Source organism: Cydia splendana, chromosome 24 (genome assembly GCF_910591565.1).
Source record: "Cydia splendana chromosome 24, ilCydSple1.2, whole genome shotgun sequence".
NCBI classification, from domain to species: Eukaryota; Metazoa; Arthropoda; class Insecta; order Lepidoptera; family Tortricidae; genus Cydia; species Cydia splendana.
The window spans coordinates 8,181,415-8,196,341 of NC_085983.1; the positions used below are offsets into that span (position 1 = coordinate 8,181,415).

The window sequence follows — 14,927 nt, forward strand, 5'->3', positions numbered from 1 at the left end:
AATTTGTATGTACAATCAGCAGCAATAGTTGCTAAACGGGCGAGGTGTCCAAAATGATCTTGACGTGAGTTTATTGTTAAGAGGATAAGAGCGCGTCAAGGTAATTTTGAACACCTCGCCCGCTTAGCAACTTCTGACTGTACCATTGTTTCGTCTGCGTAACATTTTTGTATATGACACGGCGGTTAAAAGCTATCCTTTTTTCTTACAGTGCCTACAACAGTTCCAACAATCAGTCGCCGAACACGAGCAAGAAATCATCCAAAAAGGCCTTTTAATAACACAGGATCAGCCAATCACAGACGTCCTCCCCGACCCTTTGAAGGATTGCCGAAAACCCGAACCAATACCGGACGACGAAGTAAAAACCAGATTCGAGCAACTCTTCCCATACGAAAACGATTTTTTAAACATCGAAAACGGACCCATAACCTTAGAAGCGATCGAGAAGAACAAGCGATCGTTACTGGCTGAATTCAAAAACAGTTTATCAGAGGAAGAAATTAAAAAATATACCTGTTTCTCTATGACTGATGTTGACATTGATTCGCCAGAGTATATGAATGAGAAAGTTTCGAATATTGGCTTCGATACGATGGAGAGTTATGCGGAGAGAGTGAAGCGTATCGGTGTGAGGGAATTTAAACCGTATTATGATGATAGTAAGGGGCAGAATGGGAAGGAGTTCGATTTTGATTTCCAGCCGAATCTGGAGGGGCATCCTGGGCCGAGTCCTAGTGTTATTTTACAGGTATTTTATTTTACAATGACTTAGTGTCGGTTGCACCAAACCGTCTGTCACCGTTAAAGCGTTCGCTAATTTTTTTTGTATGGGAAATTACATAATTCACTGCTGTTTGACGTTAATCAGTCTGTTAAATGTGGTTGGTGCAACCGGGCCTTAATATACTGTGCTTATTGCTGAAAGTAGTTGCTTTATTTTAATTTTATTTATTTTATTTATTGAACACAATGTAAGCTTACAGTTTCAGACCAAATCACTTACATGCTAGGAAAACAGATACATTGTCAAAATAGTAAATATACATGCTAGTAATCAAGGATTAACATAACAATTAAAAACATACAAAAATATAAAATCATGCATAAAAATGTCATACAAATTAAAATAAGAAAATAAAATCAGAAATAGGATAAAAGAATAAAATAAACTAAATTACTACTTTGGCAATGTACATGTGTATGTTTCCGATTCAGGCCACAAGATGGCAGACCCTCCAACGCGACAACGCGTACGGTCCCTATCCGATTGCAATTCGTTATTTCGACTCGTACGGGTCAGGAGTCGAAATAACGAATCGCATGCATCGAATAGTCTAAATCTAGATCAGGTTTTTGGTTGAAAAATGCAGTGCAGTTACTTTATGTATTTTTTGTATAATATATTTCTTAGTTTCATATCGAACCTATAGACCGACAAGAAATTGTAGAAATTAAAAAGTGGCAACATCGTAGTGTCGTCCCTTTCAAATCAATCTAAGAAAACGGGACGACACTACGATGTTGCCAGTTTTTAATTTCTACAATTTCTTGTCGGTCTATATTTGAATGTCTTTTTTTCAGGCGCTTACAATGTCGAACGCGAACGACGGCATTAACCTTGAACGACTGGAAACCATCGGAGATAGTTTCCTGAAGTTCGCCATCACGGCGTACCTGTACTGCGCGCACCCTACCGTGCACGAGGGGAAACTGAGCCATATGAGGAGTAAACAGGTGAGATAGTGTTCACACTGGCCGATAGATGGCGCTTTATACTTGAACGACTGGAGTTCGCCATCACGGCTTACCTGTACTGCGCGCACCCTACCGTGCATGAGGGGAAACTGAGCCATATGAGGAGTAAACAGGTGAGATAGTGTTCACACTGGCCGATAGATGGCGCTTTATACTTGAACACTTGAACGACTGGAGTTCGCCATCACGGCTTACCTGTACTGCGCGCACCCTACCGTGCACGAGGGGAAACTGAGCCATATGAGGAGTAAACAGGTGAGATAGTGTTCACACTGGCCGATAGATGGCGCTTTATACTTGAACGACTGCAGTTCGCCATCACGGCTTACCTGTACTGCGCACACCCTACCGTGCACGAGGGGAAACTGAGCCATATGAGGAGTAAACAGGTGAGATAGTGTTCACACTGGCCGATAGATGGCGCTTTATACTTGAACGACTGCAGTTCGCCATCACGGCTTACCTGTACTGCGCACACCCTACCGTGCACGAGGGAAAACTGAGCCATATGAGGAGTAAACAGGTGAGATAGTGTGCACACTGGCCGATAGATGGCGCTTTATACTTGAACGACTGGAGTTCGCCATCACGGCTTACCTGTACTGCGCGCACCCTACCGTGCACGAGGGGAAACTGAGCCATATGAGGAGTAAACAGGTACACCCTACTGTAAGAAAGGTAAGAAGTATTCACATCGACCGGTAGATGGCGCTGTAGTGCTCTAAATCGCGCTATAGACATTTTCATAAACCCGTTTACTTGTTACCGGTAAAGGCAGAGGATCTCAATTTGTCGGGGTGTTTGGTTTTCATTGAAGATTCCCAAATTCTCGAAGACGGCTGAACCAATGGGTATATGGTAGGTCCCATTAAGTCTAGGAAAAATGGAGGGAACTCCTAAAACTGTATAGTTTTTCTTACATTTAATCTCGGATGGCGACATTTGGTAAAAACACACATTTGACATTGGGTGTATTTGATGAATATAGTCTGTTTGGAAAGAGAAGAGTCATGGAATATATACATTTCACAACTCCTCTCTTTCCGCACAGATTCTAAAAAGTATAATCAAAGAGAATAGAGTGTATAGAGGCGGATTGTCAAAGTAAATTATGTAGCCACTGTAAATTTACTGCCATCTTTCGACAGAAGATTAAAACTGTTAGAACGCCATTTGACTTTGATCCTATTTGATCTTATTCTTTCACTGATATGTGAAACACTAGGCCAAAGGTATGGTGCAATCTTTTCGAGCGATGGCGCCATAACCTTCAGCCTACTCTCGAGTAGCTGGCGTTAATATTCTAAATTAACAAGTTAACACATATCAGTGAACGAGTAATTTATTTAATATATTTATTTCGGATAACAAGATCCATACATTTTACATTACATATATAAATACCTAATACAATAAATTAAATTAAATTAAATAAAACTAATTCTTAAAGTACTTAACTAAATTTGCCCAACAGCACCTCTATGGTCCATGTGCATAGAGTTCCATTTGCGCACTATTGGACACTGTAAATTGTCTATAACAGTGTTCAGAAGGCTGCTGGGGCTGTCCCTAACACGGCGCATCAGGGAGGCCACTCTCTTGCGCATTATGGCTTGGAAGCCATCCACGCGCGCTTCGGCAAACATCCCCGACGCACTGCAAAATCGAGGCAACCCCAATAACATTCTGAACCCGTTATTATACTGAATGCGTAAGGCATTGAGAGATCTCTGCGTACACTTGACCCACAGGCTGCACGTATAAAAAGACTGACAAAATGCCCTAAAAAGAGTTATTTTGACGGTCTTCGTACAACGTGCAAACCTGCGAGCCAACATGTTGCTTCTCACCGCTAATGCCCTACGCTCCCGCTCCACATCAAGGTCGTCAGATAGGTCCTCGGTGACCCAGTGCCCCAGATACCTGAACTGAGTGACATTTTTTAACTCAGTTCCTCCAAGTTTTAGTGGTGGTATGTACTTCGGTTTTTTTGAACCCGCCTTAAACACGAGAAGCTCACTTTTCTTGGAGTTGTATCTGAGACCGTGGGTCTCCGCGTACCCCTCACAAATTCCAATCAATATCTCGAGGGCTCCGATCGATGGGCTCAGCAGAGCCATGTCATCAGCGTAGCTTATATTGTTCATTATTTTGCCACCAACTGAGCATCCAATGCCAGCTCTGCTGAGCTCCTCGATCAGGTTGTTGACGTACAGATTGAAAAGCCGCGGAGACGTCAACCCACCCTGTCTGACGCCGCATTCCAACCTGTACTCCTCTGAGTATGAACCGGCCCATCTTACACTGTTGTTCTGGTTCTGGTACCAATATTTCATGATGTAGACCAACTCTCTGGGTGTAGACGTCTCCCTCAAGAGCTTATCCCATAAAATATTGTAAGAAACAAGGTCGAACGCCTTCGACAAGTCCAAAAAACACGCGTATATCGGCGTATTTCGCGTAGTATAGTATTGAACCGTGTGCTTGAGCCGCAAAATTGCCGTTTCTGTAGAAAGCCCTGGCCTAAAACCGAATTGCGCCTCGTTCAGGTGTATATGGCGCGCAAATTGAAGATCAAGCAGACGGTCCAAAACTTTCGCCACTATGGTTGCCAACGAAATAGGCCGATAATTATTCTTGTCGGATGCATCACCCGTCCTGTTTTTTGGTATTGGTACTACTATGGTCTTCATAAGCTCTTGAGGAAGGTAAATATGGCCAATACACAAGTTGAAAAACATCCCCAACACCCTAGGCAGATGCGCACCAGCGAACCGCAGGTGTTCAACACTGAGGCTGTCGTGACCAGGTGACTTTCCCCTACTCATATCTCTAATCACTGTAGCTACTTGCTTGGCACTCACAAGTGTGTACGCACCCCCCACCACAGCCCCAATGCCAGACGACCCTGATGACATTATGCCTAAAGGAGACTCCACCTTAAAATGCTCTTTAAAGAGCTCCGCTATACATTTAGGCTCACACTGCCCTTCCACACTTGCAGGCACGCACGCCCCAGTTCCCAGCCTTTTTGTATGATTCCAGAAGCCCTTAAAGTCCTTAGTTGAGTGCCTAGTCGCTAAAATGTCCATCTTTATTTGTTCTTCGTTATCCTGGCACCATTTCAACTTAGACTTAAAGAGCCTCCTGGTTTCACACATTTTGTCATACACATTACCATTTCTAGGTCTTCCGTGTAATACCCATTCCTGAAAACTAAGTCGCGCCCTCCCGTGGGCCTCCTTTACATGTCTATTCCATCCTATTATTTTCCCACGCCCATGACGAGATTTTTTTGCATCATACCTGATTTCAGCTGACCGGGTCAGGATTTTAATAATAGAATAGTACAGTCTATCAATGATTAATCTGTGCTCAGTATTGGTGCAAATCGCATCTGCACACTGCAGACACTCCGCTGGAAATTCAATACACCTTAGGTTCTCTTCACATTCCTTATAGTAGGCGCTAATTTGAAAACTATCTCTTTCGCCCCACCTTACTTTGTTTACTACGTTGTCAAGGTAAACAACTTTTGGAGTAAGACAACCCAATCTACATTGAATTTCAAGCGGAAAATGATCTGACCAAAATATATCATGACATACCTTTATATCCATAATACATTGCGAAGCTGCCTCTGTTACCACACAGTGATCAAGCCACCTTCTGGAACCATGACTCTCGCTGATAAAGGTGTACGTATTCGAACTCAATCCTAACTTAACCACGTCGGCACAGAGCCACCTCCGCTCATTACAAAAACTCATTAATTCACTATAGAATAACTCGTTCGGGTGCGCGTTAAAATCACCGAGTATAAACACAGACTCGACTTCACAACTGTCAATTACTGCATTCAACTCGCTTAGCACCTCCGTAAAATCCGCTAAATTTTCCACACTGTTTGTAGGCATATATACCGAGAAAAATAACGCACTACGATCTCCCGCGCACACTTTAATGCCCGCTAACCGAACACTTTTACACGAGATTACAGACACCGACGTAAATACACCTTTTCGCCACATCAATGCAACGCCGCCATAAGGGCGCCCTCGTAGTATTCCCGCCGATGTATCGACGGCCGATTTGCTGGTAAATTCGAAGTCCTTGTCGATCGTTCCTATGAAGCCCTCCTCGTGAGGTAATAACCACGATTCTTGAAGAGCCAATATATGCGCTGTCTTACACAGTTGCCTCACTCCGTCTATGGATCTTTTAACAGACTTACAGTTAAAGCTTACTATTTTTGTTAATATATCCATATAACACACTTATGTATTTTTATGATTAGCCTCGGGAGCTCCATATCCACTCTTTAACTTATTGTCCACAAAACGACGACACCTGATATCCTCTGGCCACAGGTTCTCATCAAGAAACGTGTTTAATTTACTTTTAGGTATATACATTTTATAGGCTTTATATCCTTTTTGCCTCCTCATTTTTATAGACACTAAGTTAACGACCACTTGCGTTTTTTCCATTATGTAATCAGCAATGTCAGCTGTAGAAACACCACTATCTACATAAGTAATAAAGTAATGATCAAAGTCAAATGGCGTTCTAACAGTGTACAGTCTTATCACTGTACATGCATTTCGGAATCTACCTAATTAGCTGCACGTACATATCGTACATGGTATTACGTGATTATCATCCGTATTAGAGTCGCACGTTCTTCACGTCTTGTCGAACAGCAACTCTAATGGCGGAAACAAGATAGTCAACGATATAAAAACTGCTGTCCAGACAAGAGAGATATAGACGCATCTTAGGTTCCTGAGAAGGAGGGTCACCTTATTTACTTGTATCTTAACTTACAATATATCTACGTCATTACTACAAGTGCTCTTTGCTGTGCTGCTCACCACCAACCCACCTGAAGCATGGACCCTCGGGACCACATTCGGCCCCGAGGGTCCAGGCCACCTGAAGTTACTAGTGTAGCGGCTAACTGGCTGCTACATTAAAGGGTCCTTCGAACCTCTCCGTGTCCTGCGGCTTCAACAAAAGGTATTTAGTGTTTTTGTTGCTCTATTGCGGTAGCGAATCGGTTTGCTGGCTTCCCACAAGCGGGTTCCACCAGTGAATTGAGAAGGCGCATATATCGTATTTGGGGTGCAAAAGCATTAGTTACCTGTGGACCAGGGACATCGGACTGAACCAGCGCAATTACAGTCGTCGGGGTACAACGAATCAAGCCACAACTTTAACTAACTACAACTTCTAGCAACTTTAACTAACTACAACTTCAAGAAACTACTACAACTTCAAGCAACTTCAACTAACTACAACTTCTAGCAACTTTAACTAACTACAACTTCAAGAAACTACTACAACTTCAAGCAACTTCAACTAACTACAACTTCAAGCAACTTTAACTTCAAGCAACTTCAGCTTCAAGCAACTTCAACTAACTACAACTTCAAGCAACTTCAACTAACTACAACTTCAAGCAACTACAACTAACTACAACTTCAAGCAACTTCAACTTCAAGCAACTAACTACAACTTCAAGCAACTAACTACAACTTCAAGCAACTAACTACAACTTCAAGCGTCAACTAAACGTCAACTTCAAGCCAACTACAAGGAACTTTAACTTCAAGCAATTAGCTAAACTCAACTAAACTTTAAGCGTATCAACTGAAACTTCAACTTAAACTAACTACAAGCAACTAACTTCAAGCCTCTACGAACTATTGTTTACTGCATCAACGAACTTCAACTTCAAGCATCTATCACTACAAGTAAACTTCAAGCAATTAGCAAGCAACGGCAAGTAGTGTCAATTATACGGGCGTATTTTACGGGCGACATATACGGGAAAACTGAAGCTATCTATGAGTCAACCAAGAAGGATATTTTGGACCGATTGCGGTCTCAGAACCAGGAAAATATCAAGGGGAATAAGGTCGACTTTAACATAACAGAAGTGGACGAAGAATGCCAGGATGACGAAAGTAAGCTACGTGAGCTACTTAATAAGCAGGAGTGTAACTTTAAAGCAATCGATCGGGCCATGTCTAAAGTCGACATCAACGAAATTTCGCAGAAGTGGGAGTTAGAAGATCATCTGAGCATCTTGAAGTCGAAATGGGAACCCATTGACAAGCACCACTGGGAGTTAGATGCCATCCTGAAAGGCTCTAACGAACACTATTACAGTCTGTTCGTTAACATGGAGCACAAGTACGACGAGCTGAAAAGGAGATTGAATAGCAAGATCTGGTCGGTGGCTCATTATCAACATTCGGCCCCGAGGGTCCAGGTTCCTGAGTTCGCAGGGAACTATAGTCAATGGGTGTCATTTGAAGACCTTTTCCTGGAAACTATTCATAACAACCCTGCTATTAACAAGGCTCAGAAGATGCAGCATTTGAAAACTAAACTACGAGGCGAGGCTGAGAGATTAGTGCAGCATTTAACTATAAGCGCCGAAAACTATTCTTCCTGTTGGGAGCTGTTGACCCAACGATATGACAACAAGCGTCTGCAATTTACTTCATATGTCAACGCCATGCTGAATCTATCTGTCATTCATCATCCGGATGCGCACAGTTTAAAAAAAATGCACGATGTAATATTGGAGTGTCTCAACGGGCTGGCTAATATCGGCGTCGAAGTAACTACATGGGATCCGATGATCGTGCATCTTATGTCGCTAAAACTAGACACGTCTTCCTTCAATGATTATCTAAAGGAGCTTCAGAACCAGAGGGAATTGCCGGTTCTAGCCGATTTCTTATCTTTCTTGGAAAGTAGATTTATGGCATATGAAATTATGAAGAGTCAGAAGAAAGAAGAAACTAACTATACATCTAACTATCAGAAGCCAGCAATATCCAGTAAACCAACTTTCAACAAACCATGGCAAGCTAAGAAATCATTCAACTATAAACCGGAATTACCGAAAAGCTACCACACAACATATGGAAACTGTGCCTTATGTGAGGGGAATCACATTTTAATGCAATATCCGAGGTTTATTGACCTAGACTCGTTCCAACGTAATGCAACTGTTGCAAGGTTGCGCGTCTGCAAAAATTGCTTATACAGTCACGGAAGCGATGAGTGTAAGTCGGCAAAAACGTGCAAGGAGTGAAATATGCGTCATCATACACTTTTGCATAATCCGACGAAAAGAAACATGTCAGCTAACTACAATAAAGGTAATTCGTCGGGTCAGCGGCCGGCAGCTTCAAGTTCACGCCCATCTTGCAATCATTTATCGGGGGACGGGTCAGAGGCACTGCTAACTACGGTCCTGGTGAAGGTACAGGCAATCGACGGAACTTACGTCATTCTTCGGGCCCTTTTAGACCAATGCAGTCAAGTTAACTACCAAGGAACAAGCTTGGCGGCATTGTCTCTGGAGTTGGAGGATCCAAGGATTGTAAAGGACGGGTGCAATTGAATTGCAAATCTATCTATTCCGACTACGTTTTCGAAGCTAGAGCATTGGCTGTGAATAGGATAACTAATAGCTTGCCCAATTCTACGTTTGAAAGGAAGAGCTGGGCGCACTTAGAAAATTTAAAACTCGCCGATCCTGACTACAACGTATCCCGCAAGATTGACTTACTGCTCGGATCAGGTGTCTACGCTAGAGTCATCCTGGACGGGCTCCGTGGAGGTAATCAAGGACCTCCTAGTGCACAAGAGACTCAGCTTGGGTGGATCTTGAGCGGAGATCTCGAAACATTGAATTGTCATGTAACTATCTTAAACTTAGAAAGAAATAGCTAAATTCTGGGTGACTGAGGACGTTACACAGGATAGCTCGGACGTTATCGTGGACGACTACTGCGAAACTTACTACAGACAAACTGTTCAACGAGCGCCGGATGGGAAATACATCGTCCGGGTGCCGTTTCATCCCAACTGCGAGGAAAAGCTTGGAAATTCGAAAGCTGTGGCGATCTCGCAATTTCTTCAGCTAGAAAAAGGGCTTCAAAAGAAAGTGAGGATTTACGGGACTTCATCAAAGAGTATGCTGACATGGGGCACATGAAGCTCTCATCTCCAGGCAAATTCCCTGAGTATTATCTACCTCACCATGGAGTACTCCGGGACAGTTCCACAACTAAGCTGCGGGTAGTTTTTTAATGCTTCCCAAAATACAACTAGCGGCTATAGTCTAAACAGTTTGCAGTACAAAGGTCCTAATTTTCAAGAGGACATTCAAGGTCTCATTATGAAATGGAGGACTTATAGATATGCCTACACAGCGGACATAGCCAAGATGTACCGCTGTTAATGTATAGCCGAAGAACAACACTCCCTTCAAAAGATTATATGGTGTAACTCGCCTACTGAAAGGCTGCATTTATGTACAGTTTCTTACGGTACAAAGAGCGCGCCCTGATGGCGATCAGAACCTTGAAGCAATTGGCTATCGACGACGGGCACAAGTATCCCGCAGCAGCGAACGCATTACTTAACGAATTCTACGTTGATGATCTAATTAGTGGACGTCACTCGCTCGATGCAGCTAAGGAGCTTCAAACTGCACTTATAGAATTGCTGAATGGAGGAGGGATGAACTTAAGGAAGTGGTCTGCGAACCATCCCATGCTTCTGCAAAACTTAAGGGAGGATCAAGTTTCGACCTCCGAAGTCTGTGACTTTAAGAGCGAGCAGTCTACGAAAGCACTCGGGCTCTCGTGGAATCCCCATAGCGACACATTTACGTTTAGCTAGGACTTAGATGCAAGGAAAACTAAATCGCTAACTAAGCGGGTACTGTTATCCGAAATTTCAAGGTTATACGATCCCATAGGATTCTGGGCTCCGATAACGATCACAGCAAAACTACTCTTTCAACAAGTCTGGTTGGAGCAGCTTTCCTGGGAGGAGGAGCTGCCGAAGGATCTTCAAGGCAACTGAGCAAGGTTTAAAACTGAGCTAACACAAATAAAAAGTATTAAACTACAACGATGGGTCGGTACGACAGAGAACGCGATACATTTATTCGGTTTTTGCGACGCGAGCGAGAAGGCTTATTCGTGTGCAGTGTACACGAAAGCACTTAACGAACGAGGTGAACCGATTATCACCCTAGTCGCAGCAAAAACAAGAGTCGCACCTTTGGCTAATAAGAAATCCCTGCCGAAGTTGGAGCTGGCCGGAGCCTTACTCTTATCGCAGCTAGTCAAGAAGATAAGGGACGTATGAACGGGGTATTCCGTAACTATACATGCGTGGTGTGACTCTCAGCTAGCTTTGGCCTGGATACAAGGGGATATTTCGAAGTGGGAAAAATATGTAGCAAATCGTGTTGTGAAAATCAAGGAGATAATTCCAGCCGAGCGATGGAGCTACATTAAGTCCGAGCAAAATGCAGCGGACTGCGCATCACGGGGACTTTACCCTAGCAAACTTATTAACTTGCAACTTTGGTGGGACGGACCCGAGTTTTTTGAAGACATTCGACGGGCAAGGTGAAGGAAAAACTCCATCAACATTGTTTACAACAAACGTATGCACTATAGAAAAGGCAAAGAGTCCAACTTGGAAACATAGTAAATATATTGCATATGAATTATTACGCAAGTATAGTTCATTTAGCCGTGTTGTACGGGTCATTGCATGGATATTACGTTTCATAACAGCAGCTAGCAAAATAAAACCTGACGCTGCATATCTAACTACGAGTGAGCTGGCAAAGGCGACTGAACTTATTATAAAATGTGCGCAGCGCATGGATTTTGAAGACGGATATAAACAGCTATTGAAGAAACAATTGATCACGAAACAATCGAATCTGATCAAGCTTAATCCATACATGGATGATAAGGGTATCATCAGGCTTGGAGGTCGTCTAAGCAAGTCGAACTTGCCTCCCGGGATGAAGAACCCGATCATTTTGTCAAATAAGGGGCGAATTACTGAATTAATCATCGATCAAGCTCATGGAATGACGCTTCATGGAGGAACACGGTTAACTTTGTTCCATATCAGACAGCGATATTGGATCATAAGTGGGAACAGGACTGTAAAGGCACGGTTACGACACTGTGTGACGTGCCATCGATTTAAATCTAAGGAAAACTATCAACTTATGACCGACTTACGAAAGCAGCGAGTCACCCCTTCGAGGCCGTTTACGCACACCGGCGTTTATTTCACGGGGTCCGTAGAGATAAAACTAAATAAAGGAAGACTGCGGAACGAATTTCATCGGGTCAGCCAGGAAACTGAAGAATGAGTACAAGAGTTTTCAGCTTCTATTACCGCCTGAGTTTTTGACGAGATGGGGAAACTGGAAGTGCAGTGGCATTTTAATGCTCCTGCCTGGCCTACAGCCGGCGGTCTCTGGGAAAGGGCTGTAAGGTCGATGAAGCATCGCTTCAAACGAGTGTTAGGAGATCAAAAGCTAACGTACGAGCAGTTTTCTACTTTTCTAACCAGTATTGAAGCCTGTATGAACTCACGGCCGCTATGTCCCTTAACGGAGGACCCGGAGGAGTTTTATAACTGTATCACTTCCGGTCATTTCCTGACCGGGAGTTCAATTTTGTCGCTGCCGTTGTCGGATTACAGTGACGAAAAAACTATTGGTTTGCGGTGTCGATGGCAACTTATCGAACACATGCACCAGCACTTCTGAAAGACCTGGGCGAATGAAAACTTATCGCATCTTCAAACCAGGGGCAAACGGAATCAACCAACCAAGAACTTGAAAGAAGGATGATAATCTGCCGCCCGGTAAATGGGCAATGGGGCGGATGTTGGAGACTCACGCAGGCAGCGACGGCCGCGTAAGAGTGACAACCATAAAGACGAAGTCAGGGATCACGAAGCGTCCCATAGTCAAGCTATCACCGCTACCTATAGAATCTAACTGCGGAGGTGACAAGCAAGAAGAAAACAAGGAAGCGGAACTTAGCACGAGAAGATCAGCTCATCATCAAAGTAAACTCTCAAAGCCAACTCTGATGACGTTATTTACATCGTTAATAGCAATGTGTGTCTTAACTAACGAATGAGTCACACGCCGCCACCGCTGGCGGTAATACGGCACCGGCTCAGATTACAGCGTTTGAACCGGAGCGCCCCATTTATTATGATGCAATGGGCCAGCTACAAATAATGCACGACGAATAGACTCTCCTCATGTATTATAACTTAAGTAGCTATTGGCAGGCTGTCAGTCAGGTAGAAGGCTACCTGCACGAAACCGATAAATAATGCCAGAAAACTGACCCTCGCTATTGCAAAGCTACGATGGAGCAATTATACCATGAAATGGACTTTTGGAAGTTCTATAACTCGTTACTTCTGGCCCCGCATAAGCACATAAACGGAGCCTATTCGACGGAGTGGGTTACGCAGTCAACAGTTTGCTCGGGATCTTGGACCAGAGATTCGCGGACAAGTATCAAAATGATATAGAGGCTGTAAAGGACAACGAGAACTACCTACTCGAGTTTATTCAAAATCAAATCACTTTGCGAAGGTCGAGTCTACATTATAAATAGTGATGGCAACCAGTTATTTCAATTCGGCGTCATTGGGCACGCACTTGCTAATTAAAGGATGTTCAATACGCTAACGAACATCTACAAAGGACACATCGACGTGCATCCCGTCACGCCAGTCAACTTAGTTAAGCAACTCACAGCAATCGCCGGCAGGCTGCCGCGGACGCTATCCTATGCTATGCTTATATAAAGGAAGATATCAAGGATCTCTATAAGCTACTTTACGTCAAGGCGAGGGTGACAGACAGTTATTTCCTATTCGAAATTCACGTGCCACTCATCTCTGACGAAGATTTCGCATTCTTCAAGCCAATTATACCATTACCAGTGAGAGCTGCGGCGAGAGCTGCAATTATGAAAACAACTTCGAAATACATTGGCGTGAACTTCAGGAAAAACATTTATATTACCTTGACCGAGGAAATATTAAAATACTGCATACAGCAAAGGCCAGACAGCTACGTTTGCAGTAAGAATCTACTTGTCTACAACTTAAACAATAACAATGTCTCGTGCGAAGCAAAACTGCTGAGACGGCACTATACTACACTGTGTGATATAATAAACACGTCATGCAAGAACGAGTGGATTGAACTTCATGCGACAAATGCTTGGCGTGCAGTTTGTTGTGACACCTGCTCACTACGAATAATATGTATGGACGAAGTTACCACTCACACGATGACGTCGTCGGGGTTCGTTACGTTACCGCAAGGATATGCGGCGCAAGCATCGCACCGTACGATCCACTCCCATAACCAGTTTAATAGCAAAATTAAAATTGACTACGGTATCAACGTACCGGTGTTTAACGCTAACTCTTCAATAAATCGGATCGTGAATCTAACTCCCTACAAGGTATCAACCGCCGCTTTCGATGACGCAGCAGAAGCGGAAATCGATCGAAAGCTAACACTGCAGCATAGGCAGGAACAAGCCCTGCCGTCAACTGTCTCCAGTCATGATATGCATCAATATGCCATCAGCTACCTGCTGTTAGGAATAGCTCATTCGCCGTTTGGGCTGGGAAGCGACGTTTCCCGAAACTATGTGCGAAACGTACGTCACGAAGTCAATGCTCGCTCAAGTCTATTAAGCGACGTCATGTGGACATAGAAATGCAGCCTACTCCGGCAGCAAGGAATCTGCAACGTGGGAAGGAGGCGCAGCCGTCAGCCAGCCGAGAGGAACAGCGGCATCGGGACGACGCCGCAGCGGACATTGCCTTCGAATTTGATCGATAGCTTATTTTACTTTGGTTAACTTTACTTAATTACTTTGTACTTTACTTACGCACCTCTACTTACTTTGTAACGACTCTCTTTCTCAAGCTAACAATTTTCGCTTCGTTAGGGGTTGCCAATATGTACAGTCTTATCACTGTACATGCATTTCGGAATCTACCTAATTAGCTGCACGTACATATCGTACATGGTATTACGTGATTATCATCCGTATTAGAGTCGCACGTTCTTCACGTCTTGTCGAACAGCAACTCTAATGGCGGAAACAAGATAGTCAACGATATAAAAACTGCTGTCCAGACAAGAGAGATATAGACGCATCTTAGGTTCCTGAGAAGGAGGGTCACCTTATTTACTTGTATCTTAACTTACAATATATCTACGTCATTACTACAAGTGCTCTTTGCTGTGCTGCTCACCACCAACCCACCTG

General features: G+C 43.6%; 1 protein-coding gene across 1 annotated transcript in view; it reads left to right on the forward strand.

Moving 5' to 3' along the window:
- Positions 1 to 14,927, forward strand: part of LOC134802474 (endoribonuclease Dcr-1-like) — a 75,998-nt gene that overhangs the window by 46,570 nt on the left and 14,501 nt on the right. Inside the window, exons 32-33 of the mRNA XM_063775152.1 lie at positions 212 to 751; positions 1,585 to 1,737. Of these exons, the coding sequence (XP_063631222.1) occupies positions 212 to 751; positions 1,585 to 1,737 (693 nt within the window). The remainder of the gene's footprint in view (positions 1 to 211; positions 752 to 1,584; positions 1,738 to 14,927) is intronic.